The sequence below is a fragment of the Sturnus vulgaris genome, chromosome 12, assembly GCF_052056855.1.
Source record: "Sturnus vulgaris isolate bStuVul1 chromosome 12, bStuVul1.hap1, whole genome shotgun sequence".
Classification (NCBI taxonomy): Eukaryota; Metazoa; Chordata; class Aves; order Passeriformes; family Sturnidae; genus Sturnus; species Sturnus vulgaris.
In genome coordinates this window covers 13,994,349-14,009,588 of record NC_142254.1, presented here as the reverse complement: position 1 = coordinate 14,009,588, position 15,240 = coordinate 13,994,349, and the positions used below count along the sequence as shown (strand labels likewise).

Genomic DNA, 15,240 nt, shown 5'->3' with positions numbered 1-15,240 from the left:
TTAGTGTATTACATAAGCCATAGAAACCTGAGGGTGGATTCCAGATCCCCATCCCCCTTGGTACAAAGGATTTACTCAAAAGCTCATGTTCCTTAAAAAGAGTTTGAATTCTGGCATCAAACTTGAGGCATGCGGAAGAATCCCAAACTGATGATTGTTTTTACCACATGTAAAATTGTCAAAACAACATTTTTTTGGTCAAAGATCAAAATCTGTATCTTGATCAAAATCAAGAATCTGTACTGGATGTAACAAAAAGCTGTGTAACAGCAGTTATTGGAGCAGAGCCTCTGCTTATGGGCAGTTACTTGTTGTTTGATATTCTGCCCTACAGGCAGTTTTTAACGAGTTGCTCAACATTTCACCCAGAAGTATTTCTTAATATATGCCTTCTTTCTTGAATGGGAAAAGCACAGTGTCCTATATAAAATCTGGGATAATACATTTTCTAGTCTAAAGACAGTGTATGGGGAAACTCACACCTCTACAAAGTCACAAAGTCAATTCCACAGTCACAGTTGTCAAACACATTTTAACAAAGAGGAAAGTCAGGCTTTGTGTTGTTGCACTGCATGATGACAAGGCTTTTTTAACAATCCACCTCTCAAGCAAAAGCTCCTCAAGACACCCCTGTCAGAACTAGGTAGGAACTCCTCACCTGCAGTCCAATGTTCAGGTAGAGAAAGCCAATGGAGCCCCTCTCTCCCAGCTCGTCCTGCTTCTCTGTGCCACCCATCTCCACGATGCACAGCGACTCGGGCTGAGCGGGCAGCGCCTGCATGCTCAGGGGCTGTAAACAATCCTGGGGGAAAAGGAGAGAGGGATGATGCCAGTCAGCAAGGCTTGGCATGGCAACACAGGGTTCAAGCTCCATCTAAGGAGCTTAAAGGTGCCCTTTTAGATCTCCAGAAAGAAGTGTTCAGCACAGAAAAAAGAAAAAAAAGTCACAACAGATGCTGGCTCTAGGCATTTTGGCAAGCAGGAGTGGTAGTAGCCTGGACTTTAGAGAAGATAAACTGGATCCTTCCAAATTGTTCTAGCACCATTTGCTGCTATTTAGCATAGAGTGACTTGAGCAAAATTTAGGTTATTAAAACCAGATTTGAACGCCTCATCTGTTGCAGGTAGATGAATGGCAAGTTTGGTTTGCTGCCAACTTGCGTGCAGAATGTCCGCTTTTAGTACAGGTACAAACAGGGAGATGAGAGGGGGAAACCCGGCAAAAAAAACAACCCAAAACAAAACAATACTAGAAAATTATTTTATGACTCATCAGCTTAACCTCCAGAGGCATAAATGATTCTCAATAAAACCAGGCTGTTAGAGGGAAGGATCAAGGGCCACGTTTCCTCTCAACCAGCAGAGGAAAGCCATGCAAGCTGTCCATTCCTGCTCACCCACCTGAATACGGAAAGACAGTTTGGACGGACACAGCCCACCTCTAGAGGATGCTTCTGAACGTTTCAAACCAATGAAAGGGCAAAAATAGCACAGCTACTCACCGAAGGGTCAAGTGAAATAATTCTGACAGTGTTGTCCACCAGCCCAACAGCAAGGAACCGGGAACGCTGCTCCCCCGGGGGAACGTTGGCCAGGCTCATGCAAACAACGTCGGCCGACATCTCCTTTCTCTCTGTGTACTCATTCAGCTGTCCTGACTGAGGAAGAAAAACATATGACTTTCTAATTAGATACTTTGTTTTTAAACAATGCTTTAGATTTGTTATATAAACAATATCACAATTTTTAAACAATTTATTTCAGCTACAGTTGGAAGAACCAGAAGAGCAAGACTAGAAATACACAATTTTCAGCCACAGTTATGAGCTTCAGAGACTTTAATTAGCCATTAAATTATCCCAGATAGACACAGTCTAGATATGCAGGGCTTTGATCTATCCGTTCTAGAAGAATGCTCTACTCCTGAATCTTTTTCGGCAGGTCTGATCAAGCATCAATCCCTGGCACAAGCCGTATCTCACTCTTTCAAACCCATTCATAACATTAACACACATACCGGGTCCATCTCAAAGTAAACCAGTTCTCCTCCAGTCAGTGCTATCACTACTTGTCTTTGGTTCACAGCACATTTTACAATGGTTTTCTTCCCTGGTGTCTTCCATTCATTTACTCTCTTATCTGCTCGGATGTGCCGGATCCCATCTGGATAAACCTGAAGAAAAAAAAAGGTCACATCAATTCTGTATTTACCATTTCTTCACAACTCCCCTTTTACTGGTGGTTCTGACTCAGCAGAAGCCAAAGGCAAGAACTGCTCCTGGCAACCAGTTATCCATCAGCTGTGCACCAGGCTGAACCAGCAGGAAGATACTTGCCAGCTGGGAGAACTGCATCTTTCAACCACAGCAAGGAACTACTGAAGGAGGTTAGGACCATTTTGAACTGGTCTAGTTATACTTAGTAAGATATACAAAGGGAAAGGCTGAATCAGCAATATTCTCTGTCAATCTGCCTCTCTGTACATGCATTGCACTAGCTGCAGAAATTGTATCTGTGCAGCAAGCTGAGAGTGACAGACATAGCAGACATGTCAGAAACAGCTTTCCATTACCTGTACCAAAGCATCATCACCAAGAAGAGAGCAGGACAAGGTGGGTGTAGTACCCAGGAATCCAGAGTCAGTCACTTCTTCTACAGTCTCTCCAATAGACAGCACCAGTGTGGCATTTACGAAGGACACAATAATGTAGGCATCAAATTCATCTAGTCAAGGGAGACAGGGGAAAAAAAGAGTGCTGATTTAATAAATGCAAGGCTTCCCAACATAATCAGCAGTCTGACAAATGTCTAGCAGTTACTCCTCAGCAGAATTCCTGCGATAATTACAGCTGCTGACAGTATTGCACAAGTTCGCTCTAGGACACTCTGTCCAAAAGCCAGCCACTGCCGGACTCCAAACAATGCAAGATCAAGCCAGGGATCAAACCACGATCCAGATCCACAGTCAATTCACAATACTGTGGATTCTGGCAAGCAAGATTCTTATCTATTTTTTTCAAAGAACGCTCAAGTTCTCAAAGCCTTTAAAACAGTTATCTCCCCTCACCCAAGGAGCTGAATCCAGATTTAACACCCAACAAAGTCAAACGAAATACTCTACTCCAAAAATTTGAACATAAGGAATCTATCTGCAGAAACCACACCACAGATGTTGCACACAGGAGGTCGCAGGACCACAATCTCTACCTAGCAGCCACACAATCAATAAAAAGGCTGCAGAGAACAATTAAGGTGCATCACAGCAGAATTCAGGGTTAAACCTGCTCTACCCTCCTCCAGAAGCTCAGCTGGCTTCCATTCACACTCCGAGAGTCTCCTGGGATAAGAAACAATTACATTTTTAAGATAGTTGCAATACTGTCATTTATTCCAATAGAAGTAAAGGTCAATGTTTGCTCTATTATCTCCAGTACTGGCTTCTCCCAAAGGGGACAGCGTGGGAGACTCCTGTAGCTTGGACATGGAGGAGCTATGCTAATCAAAATAATCTTAAGAGCTCATTTGGAGATAGGGAAACTTTGTGGGAAATGAGGGTAGTAGGACTGGGTAAAGCAAATGTCCCAGTTTATTGCTGTCTGCTTTCACTCTGCAGAAAGCAATAGGTCTTAAGAGGGGAAGAGGACAATCTCATTAAAACAGAATAACAAAAGCAACAGAAACAATGAAGTCTACCGGGAAATGGAGCCAGGAGCCTTGGAAGAGAAATAAGATTGCCTCAGAGAAGCAACTCCACTTCTGCTGCTGTTGTCATGCAACTGCTATTTCTTAAAAAGAAAATTCCTCATTTTAACCCAACTCTACCCAAAGCTCAGACTCGGGCACCACAGCATATCTAGTGGAGGTGAGGGTGTAAGAGAGCTGTCAGTTTCTGCCCTTGAAAGGAGATTCTCCATAATTTTCAAACGTGGGAGACACGGAGAAGTGGCTAATAACTTTAATAGAAAAAGAATATAGAGGAGTCTCACTGGGATGGAAACAGGATGCCACAAAATACGATGCAGCAGCTTAAAGAACCCGAGCTAGGTTAACCAAAACAAATGTTTCAAGAACTAATACTCCTTTTCTTATCCACCCTGTTTAGATGGAAGCACTGCCAAACCTGCTGTGTCACGTTTATAACAAAAACTTCTTACATACTGTTGAAAATATGCAAGTGAAAAATTAAAAAACCCCCATCATTCTTCTCTGCAACATCTGGTATACAGACCACAGCTCTGATCAAACTGAAGAGTTCTGTGTAACTAAAGCAATTGCAACAGAAGTCTGTGGCATGAACTCCGTTACTACTCTATTAACTGGTCACAGCCTGTAACCTCCAACAACTCCAAAACCCTACAAACAGGAACAAGTCTGTTTGGGGGAATGAGAAAGCAAGAACTGAATCTGCAGAGAGAAACCATCAGTAACACCAACTTCTTGAACGCTTGGCTAAACAGGATAATTCCTCCAACATTGACAGCAGATAAGAGTTCAGCAATACACACTTACACACTGCTTATTTTCTACATTGAACAGCAGCTTCTCCTACAAACTTGCACAAAGCTTTCAACACCAAAAGTCTACAAGAATTCCTCGATGATGGAGTTTCCAGCAGCTCACAGGCTAAGCATTTGATTCATAAATATCCCATAGACAGGATGTTCTAAGAATTCCATTTCAAAGACCAGTGTTGCTTTCCAAATTACTTCAGAGCTGCTGCCTTCCTCCCTGGGGGCTGTCAATTCTCATGATAAACCACTGTGTCCCAGCTGGAGGATTAAGCATGTGATTTGGAACAGGACAAAGAACTCCCATCTGAAAACAGAACAGATTCCCTTAGTCCTACTCTAAAGGAAAACTCATTCCTACCTCTTAATACTTTTCAGCTCTTTCTTTCCATTGGCCTACATTTATATTAGAGCATGCCTTTAAGTCTGTGTCAATAATGGTGACAAGTGCATGTCTGCTTGAAGTCTGTTTTGCTTAATGACTCTCTGCTGGAGCTTTTGAAATAAAGGGTTTGATTTACCAGAATTAAGTCAGTGAATAAGACACATTCATCTAGGTTCAAACAATACAATTTCGGTTTAGAAAATATAGCAGCCTAGTTGAAAATAGGAGGACTAAATCCCTAGGGCACACTGAGAAGTGTTCTCAGTTGGAAAAAGAAAAGATCTACAGATTTTAATATGAAAAGATATCTACTTAGCTCTTAGCACAATCCCAAGCAAAACATCAGGCTCCCCAGAGTTTTGAACATATAGACTTCATTTTGTATGCAGACACAAGACTTCAGAGATGCTTAATACTGCTCTAATTGCACCAGTCAGCTCCTTTCAGTGAGTAACAGAGACATTTTAATGATTCTGAAGAGCCACAGCTGGCCTCGTTTTCCTGCACATGCATTACAAGTATTCTGCAGCTTCATGCACACATCACAGTCCGTTATGAAAACATGATATTTCACTCCATGAACTCTACACTGCCGTGCTTTTTATTATTTGTCATGGATTCAGTTTGAGTTAGTCCATGAGAATTCCATTGTTATATGCCAGTCCAGTCCTGACAGTTTTCTCATGCTCTGCAGCATCTGAATTTGCACTGATAAATATGCAGTCACCACGAGCTCAGAGGAGTTTGGTGAGCAAACTGGGGAGCAGTGGCAGAGCTCAGGATCACTCTCAGTTAACAGACTGAGGGGATGACAGCACATTTTCCTGGGCTTCTGTTTACTACTGTGTGGCGACTCTGCAGTGCTGACTCACTGCACATTGCTCCTCCAGCAAGAGTGTCAGGTAGGGAGGGAATGCTGTCTCTTAGCTCCCAGCTCCCATCTGTCTACACGGAAGAGCACACACCTACACCCACAGATATTCAACTGAAATAGAGGGTTTGGTGCAAATCCTACCCACTTCTGTCTCACAGGAAGATGAATCCCATACCCACAGGACATTCCCATACCAGCAATATCTAAAAATGCTCCAAGCACACTCGATCTTTTTCTCTTGGAGGTCTGTACAAAGCAGCTGGGAGCCTAACCTTAGTCTACAAGAGAGCTGAAAATACCCCTAAAACACACACATCCAATTTTAGCAAGAACTGACCGTCCCACAGAGACACAGTTGATTGTTTTGCTTCCCAAGGACTACAAGACAGACTGGGACCTGCTCTCTACTCCTCAGTTACTGAACTGCCAAGGCAACAATCTTCAACTACACACCAGTTTCTAGAATTTGTTCACTGAAGTGCTCAGCATAAATGTAGCCACATGCTGTTGGGATTGTGTGGTTAACCTGTGGTACTGTACAGTAGCCCCTAGCAGTAGGTACACACCTGTGGTGATCAGCACCTCCACCACCAGCCACCTGTGGAAGAAAAAAAAAGGCTCGGTATTGGTAGTGAGTATCACCACGTACCAGCCAAGGTTAGTATTTGCTTTGAAGACTGCAGACCCGGGTGTTTCTTACAGAGGCCTTGCAGCACACACACAATACAATGTTGAGGCAGAGCTGGGCAACCCCACACTGCCAACTGCACCCTCGAGGGCACTTTAAAGAGATTAGATACATGTTTGAAAAGGTTCTGAAACTCTTTTTGATTAAAACCCACTAAAATAATTTCTGAATTCCAAGAGCTGGAATTTGGGGATCAGTATCACAGAACTATAAACTGTATTCAGTGAGTAGCACAGCTTAACAGCTACAGATTCCAGCCTTTCTGAAATCAAAGAGATGATCATGCTAAAACCTGGAGAATTTGGACGGCGGGAAGAAGAGGGGGCAATGAGACTGGCCCGCCTCCTGCAGATCATCAATGGTCCTCCACCTCTTAAAAAGTCAAAGTCTTCTTCTGGAACCCCAAGAGGAAAGACTTTACAACTGTAAGGTGATATCAGAAACCTCCAGTCCTCAGAGGGAGAAAATCATACCAAGTTCTTTTCCAGAATGCTGGAGAAAAACTGGAATGCTTCTTTTCAGAAAACCACGTATTTTTTCATATGAACTGTGGAAATATTTTCCTTTTGACCCTTTTGTTTCTGGGGGACACAAAGGCACTTTATGCTCAAAGTTCCTCTCTTGTTGCTCAGGCAGTACATGAGTCTCAGGACACGAGTATAGGAATTCATGGCAGGTCTTGCAAGGTAAATCCCACTGCAGGGTTTGAAATTCCCACAGGGTTACTGGTTCCCTGGAAGACACACTACTCTGCTTAAATAGAAGGTATCATGTCACCGTAGCAGGCTAAGGTCTGTATTGCAACAATCTGGCCTTTCTAGATCTGATTCATAAACCTAGGGAAATCTTTGTGAGAGTTATACAAAGCACTCCTTGGGAAATAATCCCTGAGACTGCCAGTAGCCACAACAGATTCCCTGCAAACTTTTTAGGTGTTTCTGTTCAATTCTATCCTCACCATCAAGAGAAAGGCAGGAGAAGGGACCACATTTCCTCTTATACATTAGTAACATTATTATTTCAGATCACAAAATTAAAAAAAAAACAAACAAAAAAAACCCAACCAACCAAATCCCCAATCCAGTATATTCTGACAACCTGAAACCTCAATCTTCCCAGTATCACCAACCTTCTACACATTGCTGACTTTTGAATAGAGAGTATGTCCTAATCCAGCAGAGTGGCTTTTTCAGATATGAACAGAAGGAAGTAATAAAATACAGACACTGTTGCTGATTTATCAATTTTGTTCCATAATTTGTATCCCACTCTCTCACAAAGAGCTGATTACTGCAGTTGTCAACACACACATGAAGGATAGTGAGTAGGCTCCAACAATAAGAATAGCTATTGCCTGCTGATGTTTGAGCAAGAACTTATGGGCAAAACTTATGGGTAGTGGGAATGCATGAAACGTTCAGCAGCTTCAAGCTGCAAATGTACAGCTGATGCAGCATACTGGGTGATGGATGCAGCTGCAGGCAGCTGCTTCTTTGTCACAAGGAAGCGTGACAATATGAGGGGACCAGAGGGTGGGTGGCTTCTAAAGACAAGCAGGTGGCTGCTGACTCAAATCACAATTTCTGAGGATGGCACACGAGCATCATGCAGCACCATTCCTGTCTCCTTGGACAGAAAAGCAGAAAACAACACACACATAAAAACATTATGACCTTCCTGTGCTTCAGGAAAATACTGCATACCTTCAACATGTCTCCTCACAGTCCATACCGCATTGGGGTTACCAGGCAGCTCTGAGACGGCCATTTCAGATACCTAAGAGTAAACAGGAAGAAGGTTCTTTTGCAAACAGATGTTTAGACTTACTAGAGTAAGCAATCAAACCACCAGCAGTTTTTAAGCTTTCCCACAACTGGGCAGAAAAGCTAACAATTCCCAAATCTGATGCTCTCAGCCCGTGCCAGATGTGCTACAGGGCAAAATATGGTCAGCAATGATACAGTAACATTATTGCTCTGGATGATCAGCTCTAAAACAAGGTCATCCACCCCCAACAGAGATGAGCAGCAGCCGGCAGACACCAGGAATGTTCCAGCTCAATACACTCAAGCATTAGAAGAGACAAAATGCAGGTTTTGTTTAAGTCAAGTAAACAAAAAGCCTTTGAGACTGTAAGAATAAACAGTACAACCCTTTTACTTGTCAAGAAGCAAGAGAAAGTAGCTCTCTATACTACAGCAAAAGGAGAATCCTCTCATTTCAGAACCTTTATTTCAAGGATTTCCTCACACTGCCTTCATCTCTCAGGTTCTTTTAGTAAAGTGCTGGATATCTTACCTCAAGTCCATGTCTTAAAACCCTCAGGGAGGACCTGGGCCCCCGACCACAAGCCACATACAACTGGGGTGTGTCTTCATTGGCCAAATCTGCTATCTGTGTGGAGAAAAAGTGTCAAAACAACATCCATGGAAGGAGTAGCTGTATCTATATATTACACTACTGCTTTAAGAATGTTTTTTAAAACATCAAAAGCTGTGGAGACACCATGAGGTGTTCCAGCTGCTGCCCTGAAAGAATGTTAACTTTCACCCAAACTCTGCAAAGAACTGGTCTGATGGTCAACAGTAAAGCATCACAGGATCGCTGGCTGACACCGTGTGTTTATTGCCACAGTAAGCAAAAGCTGCCAGGCCAGGTACCAATCTCAGGCAGCTGTCTGAGAACTCTGCAGATCTGCCCTTCTGTGAGTCTTTACTTGGAGCAGTATTTCTGGAAACCTGGGATAACACAGCTGATGACACCACTTACACATGTGGTAAACAGGAACTTGCTGACAGCAACATACCTGACAACACAGAATAGGAGACAAACTGTCCAACTCATCCACCAGCACCAGATTCTTCAGAGGTCGTGGCTGAAAAAAGAATGTATCTCCTTCCTCAAGAGGCATGGCAGAGGAAAACTCTGGCTCCTCATCATCGTCCCCCAGGTGAGCTATTTGATACAGGTAACTTGAGACAGAAAGAATAATGTCAGCATGTTCAGAGCAAGGCTCAGGTAGCCTTCTTCAAGTAAGGCTTAACCAGATATTCGGGTAGTGGGGAAGAAAGAAGTCCAACCCTACATTACACAGTTACTAATATTTGGCTTTAAGGATTATCTTCTGGGTGACAAAGTATTTTAAAAGAATCAGAGGCCTGCAAAGAAAAAACTCCCAAAACCCATGAAGAAACCCCCCCCCCTCCACAACCTCCCAGCTTCAGCCCTTCACATTTGCAGCTGTCACTGGCAAGGTAACCCAGAGTTTCAGTGGTTTGTTTACCCTTGAGCCTTTTACATATTCCTGTGTTAAAGCTAAAGCACCAACTGACAGCTGAGGCCAAAAGCAAGGCCAGTGGCTAAGACTTCAATTCCACAGTCGTCTATTCTACTGGAATACTTTCACCTCTTTAACCACACTATTTTAAACCACATTCCCTATATTCCATTTTATGAGCCTAAATAACACAATAATCAAATAAAACATCAGAGAATTAAAAAAAACAACCAAAATCCCCACAGAAAAATAGACTGAGTTACTTCCTGTTTTTAATAAAGCCTGAATATGGCTTCCTCACTTCAGATTCAGTCCAGCAAACTGGCTGGGGCTCCCTCAGGTGGCTGACTGCAGATACAGTCAGGAAAGTCTCCATTCCTGTGAATCCCCCCCTCAGACACAGTTCAGCTAATCTTCAAAGGTGTACATGGATTCTTTAGAGTATTTATAAGCCCAAATATGAATTAAAAGAAAGCCCTCAAGTATATATCTAGTAAGGAAAGGAACGCAGCTACTGAATAAGAAGCCCTACTTACTTCTGAGTGGGCCATACACATAACAATTCAAAACTATCAAACTAATTGAAAAGATATTCATCTAGATATGTGATAAACCCTACACAAACAGCAAGTGCTCAGTTTTTCCAAAACCTGCTGCAACAGCAAATAACCTTTTGTTCTCTGCATTTCATCATCTGAGTTCAAACAATAAGAAAATTTCCCCATTCACAGTCTAATCCAACTGTTCTCCTCAAGCCCTCTGAACAAAGCACTAATTTACACATTAAATCAGAGGTGCTGTCTTTCTATGCACAGTAAGTCCAAGGGTCAGTCTGCAGGCCTGAACAGAACCAGTCTGTTCCAGGGGAAAAACAATGACGTAAAATTGTTTACTCACTGGTTTCCAAATTCAGATGCCACAAAGAGAAACCCTGTTTTCAGCACACACATGGCAGCAGCAACAGGAACAGTGTCAAAGTACTTGAGTCGAATCTCTGTTACCTGAAAGCAGATGAAGATATGACTGTGATGGTAAAGTACTGGAGCTCCACTCCATGGGTGTGATTTAATAAAAAACATCTGCCTAGCTATCTTCTCCAAAGAAATGAAACAAGAGTGGGCCACGCTTAACACACCAGGAGTTTGGGGCACCAGGTTATAAACCACAAAACCCAACGGACTATTTGACCACACAAGTCAGGCTGACAGTTTTATTCCCAGACTTTCTTTTCTGCCTTTTGTAACAATGAGTCAGTTTGGAAAACGAAAGCTGTAAACACAGCAAGCTGCCTAAGAGAAAAGAAATTTGCTTCACTGAACACCAGCCATTCTCCAGCATTAGAAAAATAACTGTCCTGAGCAAACTTCTAAATTTGATATGATCACAACAGCTGTTGGTGAAATATCCAAGAACAATCTTCAGGCACTTGAACATCACAGAATCAGAGAGTATTCTGAGTTGGAAGGGATCAACAAGAATTATCACATCCAACTCCTGACTCTGCACAGAGGAGCCCCAAAAATCACACCATGTGTCCGAGTGCCTGCTACACAATCATCCCCTGTACGAGATATGACATGTTTAGATGGAGAAATTAGCATTCAGTATTTACTCAAAAAACCCAATTAATCACACTGCAGCAGAGATCTTTTCAGAGTGGAACACTAAAACAAGCAGCAGCAAGCCACTGCAAGCCTGTTATTTCAAGTCACAGAGCAGCTGTACCAAGCTAGCTACCTCAGCTTGCAAAAATATTGATTGCAGCATGTAAATACTCAATTAAGAGACTGGAGGGTACTTGCTGAAATCCAGGGAAGCTAAGTTCCACAGAATAAGTTAGTGAAATACTCTCCAGGAGGTTAATTGTCCATAGTTTACATCTTTTAAAGAAAAGACCACCTCCAGAACAGTACGCTCAAGTGACTGCAGCTTAATCCTCACAGGATTTTGCAAACCTTGCACCAGGTCTCTTTTTGAGTAATGCCCATAGTTGTGACCAGTATTAACAGTATTAAAAAAAAAAAATTAAAAAAAAAATCACATAAAGCATGTGCCCTTACACAGCTAAATCCACAACAGTAAATATGTATCACCTTAAAGAAAATAATTGACTGAGGACTCCTCTCAATTAATGCTTCTGCATTCATGTAATGCTTACCATGTCTTCATCAGTCTCCAAAGTAATTTTGAAGATGTCTCCCTGCTCTGTCTGGGCCAGGAAGAAGAACATAGACTTGGTCTTATGTGTAGCAGAGCAGACAAAAATCATACCCCTCTCTGGGTCATCCAAGTCATTCTGTCAGGAAAGACAGTGGAGGTCATTGGTGGAATTACCTGACAAGCACAGAAATGATTTCACTGACTGAAGTATTTCCATTTCACAGGTGCCTTAAGAGCTCACAGTATGTAAAGAGGCTGTTAACACCAAGCACATCCTTTCGTTACACCCGTAGTCACTCTTGACATCTCTGCCGCAGAATGAAATATGGATTTGGGACAGTGTACAAAGGCATCATCCCTCATCTGTTTTACTCTCCTCTCCAGGCAACTCTCACATATCAAAGCCAAAACCACAGGACAGGACTGTAACGCACACACAGCTGGTTTTGAGCACCTTGGCAGGTGTTCAAAGTGCTGCCAAAGCATGTAATTCCCAATACCAAAGGGAGAGGAAGTAGCCTTAGATGCAACAGAGCAGCCGCTGAATTCACCTGCATCTACAATTGCCACTGCTCAGCATCTCAAGTAATCCTGTCTTGCACTCACAGTGCTGCCTGATCAGAGTCTTTGGAGTATCTCCAGTATAAATCTCAGAGAAGAGACATGAACCAAACTCATCAGTTCAGGCTATGCCCACCTCCATCTTCCCTCACAGATAACACACAGCCAGTGAGGTAGATAAGCCAACGTGTGTTTAACTCCTTTATTCTTAAGCCCTCATGATGCCCTTAACATTGAAAGGCAAATTCCAAGCATTCATAATCTTAAAAAATTCTCACCCGTCTCCTGGGAATTGGGCATCTGATATCAGGCTGGTCACCGAAGTTTTTGTAAGTAATATAGTTTTCAGAACAAATCAGCACCCCACTGGGGCCATCAGAACCACCAGGAACTGAAAGAAAATTATTAGGAAAAGCCTTTACCACAGATCTGACTCTCTGCCTGCAGAACATTTGGTTTTCTTTAAAGCAATGTGGTTTCCAGTACTCTCCATTCCCCTGCATATACCAATCTGCTTTAAAGAAAAAAAAAATACTGAGTACCAGTCATGGTGGCCTGTGCCACCATGAGAACAGGGCAGATGGAACCAGGGGACCTGGAAGGATGCAGACTCTGACAAATTGCTTAAGCTTTATCCTTTTTGGCTTATTCTTGTCGAAAAAGCCATGACATGCCCAAAATACCACACTAGCAACTTATCAGTTAATCACAACCCTTGGGCTTCTGGCATATTTCCTTGCAGAAAAACCCATCTGATGGTTTAACATCTTTAGTTAATAGAAGCATTTCTAAAACCGTATTTTGTGATCTCAGTGTAACAAAAGATATCATCAAACACATTCAGCACAATATTTGGTGTCTGTCTGGCAGTTGCCTACAGGAGATGGAAGAGAGCAAGCATACAAGGATACTCTCCTAGCTCAGCATCTTCTGTGCTTGAAGAGGAACCTGCAGTAGTTTCCCTGGTTGAAGGTGTTATATTGGCTTTGCATCCAACCCCTCAAAGTGGGCTTCTAGTCCATGGATTCATCTACTGATGGAAGCCCATGCAAGGAACACAACAGCACCTACACATTAACTAAACTAAGTCTTTTTACATTGCTACCAGCTAATTTCAGGAGCACTCTCAAACTGCAGCTGCTTCTATGAATACTTGTGTATCTCCATGCAGGAACCACTCCTCATTACCTGACTGCAAGATCAATTAATTAATTTATACTAATGGCTCAGACTACAATTGAAACAACTCCTAAGATATAAAGACTATTGACTATGTTTTCCTGGGGAACAGGAACCTAGTAGACCCATGCAAAAACAACTCTGTGGGCAGTACCTGTTATAAGGAAGTTGCCATGCTCTTCCAGGGGCTCACTGTATTTCCTGACAACGTGGTTCAAACCCAAGTCCAATTCGTAAAATGTCAACGTCTGTTGTGTGTTGGCTGCAGCTTCACCTGTCGGATCATTGTCTGCTTCCTAAAATAGAACACATGGAGGTGTCTTTGAAGAAAATTATTAAAAGGATCAAAGCTGATGCACGGGGAAACAGTTTTGAGTAATAACAGAATGGAGGTCAAAAGACTTGCTAGAAGCTGCACAAGAGAAGATCAGACCAAGAAAACAGGCATATTTTCAGCTGAATTGCAGAAAAAATCACCAAGACAGAAGAGACTTGCTCATTCTGGCTGAAGAAAAAGCTTGTGAAAAATGAAAACTGTCTCAGACAGCAGAAGCAGCCCATGTTCCCCAATGACAGATGAAGAACAGATTAGTAACAAGAAAGGTCAAAAGACAGCAAAGGGAGATGAAGTTCTTCTCACCTCATAATCCATTTCCAGACAAGCAAACATTGGGTTTTCAAACCCCACATCGACTCCCACCACGTGGTAGACCAAGGTATTGGCCTTATGGGCTTCCAGTGGGGAGGAAATGGTGAGTCGAGCAGCAGCATCTCTGTTCAGGATATACACCAGCTTCTGCTTTTCAATGGCACCTGCAAGAAAGGACAACAGCACGTGAAGCCCATCACTTGATGATCAAATCTGACCATACCTGCAGCCCAAAATCGAGTTGTGACTTGGCAAGAGAATATCAGCCTTACTTCAGCTGAAGTTGACCACTGGTGTTTATCTCTGTGCCACCAATTAATCTCGAATGTATAATTTTAAATCTTTCAGACTGCAAGCACAAAATGGCATCTTCAGCCCTTTAAAGCCAAATCCTGACCCTTTGAGCTACATTCATCTGGCCCAATATTCCAACTACAATGGCTTGAGGCAGATCTACTTGCCCTTACTACACAAGACGACAGACTGCAAGGAAGCAAAGACAAACGGAAGGAAGCATCCTGATGTTCTGCTATTTAAAGCCAGTTGGTATCACAACTTTTCCACAGAAATATTTTAACTAAGAAAATGTATCCTTGTCTGACACACAGCATCAACAACATAAAAAACACCACTCAGATATCAACATGAACGGCAAAACTGTCACTGTGCTACTTTCTCACACAGGAAAACCAGACATGTTAGAAAAGAAATTATTATTTATTGCTATTCCCAGGATAAAAACATACTGGTTAACTACGATCAGCACTACACAGAGCTGCCTTCAGCAAACTGAGAAAGTTCCATACACCTCACGCTAAATCTTACAAAAAAAATTCTCCCAAGTGTCCTTCTACCTGTGAAGCCTGATCAGAAATGTATCTGGCTGTCTCCACGAGACACCTCAGAGAAGAGACATGAACTCAGAACATCATTTCAGGCCATGGGAACTGACTGGCTAC

General features: G+C 42.5%; 1 protein-coding gene and 2 non-coding genes across 5 annotated transcripts in view; all 3 read right to left on the bottom strand.

Moving 5' to 3' along the window:
- SF3B3 (splicing factor 3b subunit 3) overlaps window positions 1-15,240 on the bottom strand; it is a 28,755-nt gene that overhangs the window by 11,582 nt on the left and 1,933 nt on the right. For all 3 annotated transcript variants that reach the window (XM_014880773.2, XM_088171929.1, XM_088171930.1), the window contains exons 4-15: window positions 14,273-14,445; window positions 13,787-13,928; window positions 12,732-12,844; window positions 11,891-12,028; window positions 10,630-10,733; window positions 9,262-9,427; window positions 8,754-8,849; window positions 8,159-8,231; window positions 2,573-2,724; window positions 2,018-2,173; window positions 1,503-1,658; window positions 659-802 (exon numbers count right to left, since the gene is read on the bottom strand). In XM_014880773.2, the coding sequence (XP_014736259.1) occupies window positions 659-802; window positions 1,503-1,658; window positions 2,018-2,173; window positions 2,573-2,724; window positions 8,159-8,231; window positions 8,754-8,849; window positions 9,262-9,427; window positions 10,630-10,733; window positions 11,891-12,028; window positions 12,732-12,844; window positions 13,787-13,928; window positions 14,273-14,445 (1,613 nt within the window). The remainder of the gene's footprint in view (window positions 1-658; window positions 803-1,502; window positions 1,659-2,017; window positions 2,174-2,572; window positions 2,725-8,158; window positions 8,232-8,753; window positions 8,850-9,261; window positions 9,428-10,629; window positions 10,734-11,890; window positions 12,029-12,731; window positions 12,845-13,786; window positions 13,929-14,272; window positions 14,446-15,240) is intronic.
- On the bottom strand, window positions 12,503-12,582 carry LOC148222379 (small nucleolar RNA SNORD111). Its single transcript, XR_015806407.1, has one exon. It is a non-coding gene; the product is annotated as a small nucleolar RNA SNORD111 (small nucleolar RNA).
- On the bottom strand, window positions 15,141-15,222 carry LOC148222378 (small nucleolar RNA SNORD111). The gene has a single exon (XR_015806404.1). It is a non-coding gene; the product is annotated as a small nucleolar RNA SNORD111 (small nucleolar RNA).